The sequence below is a fragment of the Triticum aestivum genome, chromosome 6B (assembly GCF_018294505.1).
Source record: "Triticum aestivum cultivar Chinese Spring chromosome 6B, IWGSC CS RefSeq v2.1, whole genome shotgun sequence".
NCBI classification, from domain to species: domain Eukaryota; kingdom Viridiplantae; phylum Streptophyta; class Magnoliopsida; order Poales; family Poaceae; genus Triticum; species Triticum aestivum.
Genome location: NC_057810.1, coordinates 608,279,345 through 608,283,273, shown reverse-complemented (window position 1 = coordinate 608,283,273; position 3,929 = coordinate 608,279,345). Strand labels below are relative to the sequence as shown.

Genomic DNA, 3,929 nt, shown 5'->3' with positions numbered 1-3,929 from the left:
TATCTTCATGGACACAAATATACCATTGTTTGGTTCTATTCTCTTTTAGTTTGTAGAGTAAGAATTTGAATAATTTGAGTATCATTCTATCTCTCAATTGTTGAGAAATTGTGATCAAACCATGCAATGAAGGAACCAAATCAAAAGAAGCTTTCACTTGTGCTTTCTAGCCATTTAAAATAAGCATGTGGCATCAAATTATTTAATGGTGTGTCAGCCAATTCCATGATTTTCTAGAAGAGAGAGGCTCGCACTTCACAATATTCATAATTTCAAGGTATGAAAACCTTGCACACACACCTAAATTCAATAAAATATACGACAAATATATAAACAATTATACAATACACACTTGTGACACTATAAACAAATAACTTCAGTTCATGACAGCCTGATCATTCCAGGCCCAGCTTCCAGGGTTTCCACCCCTCCCACCATGTACGGCTCCCCCTCCCACCTCCATTTTTTGTCTCCCCTCCCCTTTCGCAAAAGAAAACGGTTTTACCCATGCATGTTCACCGCTGGAAATAAGCCCCAACTCATGCATGCACATGCTGTAAAAAAAAGCCGGCCGACCCGAAAAGGAAATCTTGCCCACACACTCCGGAGGTGAGCTCGTCCAATCTTGCCACCACTCCATCTCCCCCGATTGTCGTTCTCCACCTTCCCAGCCCTCGCCACTTCACCTCCCCCATCCATGCACCGCTTATGTAGGCAGCCACTGTCATCGCCGCCTTCATCGATGGCCCCCTCGCCACCACCACAGCGTGATGCCTTGCCATCATCTCCATGCCCCCATCAGTTGCGTCCACTAATCAAATAGTGGGACCTACAAACAGATTATACACTAAAAACTTAGTACGCAAGATTAGTGCAAACCCAAACCAGATTCAGCGAACTAAACCAAATATAACTCCCAGGCAAAGAAGGGTACCTCCCATCAGTTCCATAGAGTCACACGATCGACAACATATACAGATTTCCGATTAGATGAGTAGACAATGTTGCGAACCTCCCCAGACCATTCTGCAAACGGTTACAAAATGGTAGATAGAAAATAGGGATGCATTTTATGTCCTCGTAGAAAGGACATATAGATATAATATATATGTCCAGAAATTTACCTGGAGCATGTACATTTAGAATTTTGTTAGCAACTCACCTGTAGAAGGCATAAAAATTGAGGTCACCAGACACAAAATTAAAAAATACATACACATCATGTATGTTCACGATCATGTGAAGTGAAACAATTTTGAACAATAAACCGAAAAATGACGTGTTAAATTAGTCTACGTTCCCAGGAGGCCAAACAGAAATCCAAAGATGTGATGTTCAGTTATCAGTCTACAAACTGAAAGGCATTGTGCTATTCATGACAGTTCTCTTGAACTTCTGATGCAAGAATGCAAATTCGAATGACAAGAATAGACGGTGCCCCTTAATATAGACCCAAAATTAATTTAGTAAACCCATTGATCACAAGATTTTCCGACAGAAACACGATAGACTTCCCGACCTAGCCCTAGAACGGAACCCGTAACGTCCCCCGCTGCTCGGTCCCAAGCCCGCACTGTCGTGGGCGCCTCCCACACCGGCAGCATCCCTTCGGGGTCCCCAAGATGACGAGCGATCCGGCGCGGCGGAAAGGGCTGGCACTGAGGAGCAGCGACTCGGTCGGGAGCCTGGCCAGCGCCAGCGGCTCCCTCCATCATCGCCGCCCTCGGCCACATCCAACGCGGTCGTCGGCCACGAAGAGGCGGACGAGCCCGGCAGCAGGGTGTTGTCCCTCCCATCGTTTTCATGTTCGACTACTCTTCCTTGGATCTCCTACCACCACAGATGCAGGGATCCTCTTGACTCACACGCCGACCATGCCTCAACCAGCGAGCATCGGTTCATCGCCGGCGCGCTCCTCTGTGCTCTCCCTCCTCTCTTCCATGGTTGGCACAAGGGAGGGATGAGACGGGCAGGAGAGAGCCTCTTTATCTAGATCAGGCAGGGGTTAGGTTTGGAAAGAGTAAATCAGCTGGAGCGATTGAGGGAAGGAGATCGGAATGGAGCAGGGCGCGATTGAAGGGTATGGCAAGAAAAACTTTTTTGGAAAGCTTTGATTCTGGTGATAATTACCATATTCGAAATTTCCTTAGTTATAGCCTTACCATACATGGATTGATTTATTACTGTAATTATCATATTTGAGATTTCTAAGTTTATAGCCTTACCATACGTGGATTAATTGTGATTGATTACCATAAATACGTTGGGTATTGTCGGCCAGACGAGAAAGAGAAAAACCGGTGGGAGGGGGGTGGTGGGAGGTGGGACGAAGAAAAACCGGTTGAAAAAAACCGGTTGAAAATAAACCGGTTGAAAGTGGGGAGACTATTCAACCAATTCGTCCATTAGGAGTAGAGATATTTGCGTCCCTTGACAACAATTACCTAGGCAAAAGTAAGTTGAAAAAGCTAAATTACCGATCCATCTTACGGGCCTGTTCCGGGTGTAAAAGCAAAAACGGGTGTATTTTTTACAGCCCGAAAACGGCGTTCCAAGCACCTAGTCGAAGCCCCCAGCTGTTTTCTTTTACGGAGGGGATGTTTTACAGGTGTAATGGGCTGAAAAACGACATTCCAAGCAGGGCCTTAATGCCCAATAGTGCGTGACTTGGTCTCGGTCCACTGATGCGGATGTACGTACCTTTTGTCTTGCAGGTAAAGTTTGAGCTTGTTGGCCAGCAGCGCCGTTTCCCAGCTCTCCGCCCCGTGCAAGCTATCATCCATGGTATCGTCGCCGGCAGCCAGGCGCGGCCGCTGGGTCAGTTCCCTGAGCATGTGCAGGAACAGCGCCCTGACGTTTAGCGTCTGCGACACGATGAGCAACGGGGAGCACTGAAAGTCAGCGCTCTTCACCCGTGGGTTCTCGCACACCATCCTCGCCAGCGTGGTCTTGCCGAGCCCACCGAACCCGACGACGGCGAGCACCCGGAGCCGCGCGTCGTCCTCCATCAGCCAGCCCACGAGCTCGTCCCTCGGCCCGTCGATGCCCACCAGCTGCGCCTCCTCGGTGAAGAGGGCGTGCAGCCGCGGGTCCAGGCGGCCGGAGACGCCGGAGCTGGACGCGTGGCTGCTGGCACGCCCGAGCGCCGTCTTTGGCGGCAGCACCCCGTACCTGGAACGCCGCTCGCCGGCGTCCCTGGCGCGAGTCTTCAGTTCTTGGAGCTGGGCCGCTATGCGCCGGTGACGGCGACCACCACCGCCTGATCCTAGCGTGGCGAGCAGACGGACAAAGCGGCGGAGGGACGCCATGACAGCGCCGCCGTCCCTGTCGAACGGCTGGCGGCCGCGGACGTAGTCGTCGATGCAGTCCTCGGCGTCGTAGGCGATCTCCCTCACCTGCTTCACCCAGACCCGGACCTGGTCGTCGTGGCCGTCGGACGATTCGGCCAGACTACGGAGGAAGGCGGTCATGCTCTCGAGCTCGTCCTTGATGTACTGGACCTCGCCGTGGAGGCGCTGCACCGGCCAGCTCTCCTGCGCGAGGAGGCCGCCGAGCTTGCATAGGAGGCCTCGCACGGCGCCCTCGGTCAAGCTGATGATTGCACCCTCCATTTTCCAAACTGCAGCTTCTACCTTCCAGCCAGTATATTTATAGCGCATTTAGCACTTGCTGTTTCTTTAAGGAAAGTAGCGCCTGGTTTTCAAGGCAACGTAACCACGCTCTGAAAAAAATGTGCAATGTTACCAATCACTAGTAGAAGGCCCGTGCGTTGCCACGGGCTTTTAAATATTTTTACCGTGTGCATATATAAACATAATGCATATCAAGTTTTACGTGTAAACATAATTGAAATCCATATCACACAAAATATTCTTCGATACAAAATGTAATTCGATAATGTATACATAGAAAGACACGCGATGCACAAA

The 3,929-nt window shown here is 50.2% G+C and overlaps 1 protein-coding gene across 1 annotated transcript; it reads right to left on the bottom strand.

Annotated features, from left to right (window-relative positions):
- Window positions 1-1,158: 1,158 nt before the first annotated feature.
- Window positions 1,159-3,611, bottom strand: LOC123139453 (disease resistance protein PIK6-NP-like). The gene is made up of 2 exons (XM_044559255.1): window positions 2,701-3,611; window positions 1,159-1,162 (listed from the first exon to the last, which is right to left on the bottom strand). Exons 1-2 carry the CDS (start codon window positions 3,609-3,611, stop codon window positions 1,159-1,161), a joined length of 915 nt encoding a protein of 304 aa, XP_044415190.1.
- Between the last annotated feature and the right edge of the window lie 318 nt (window positions 3,612-3,929).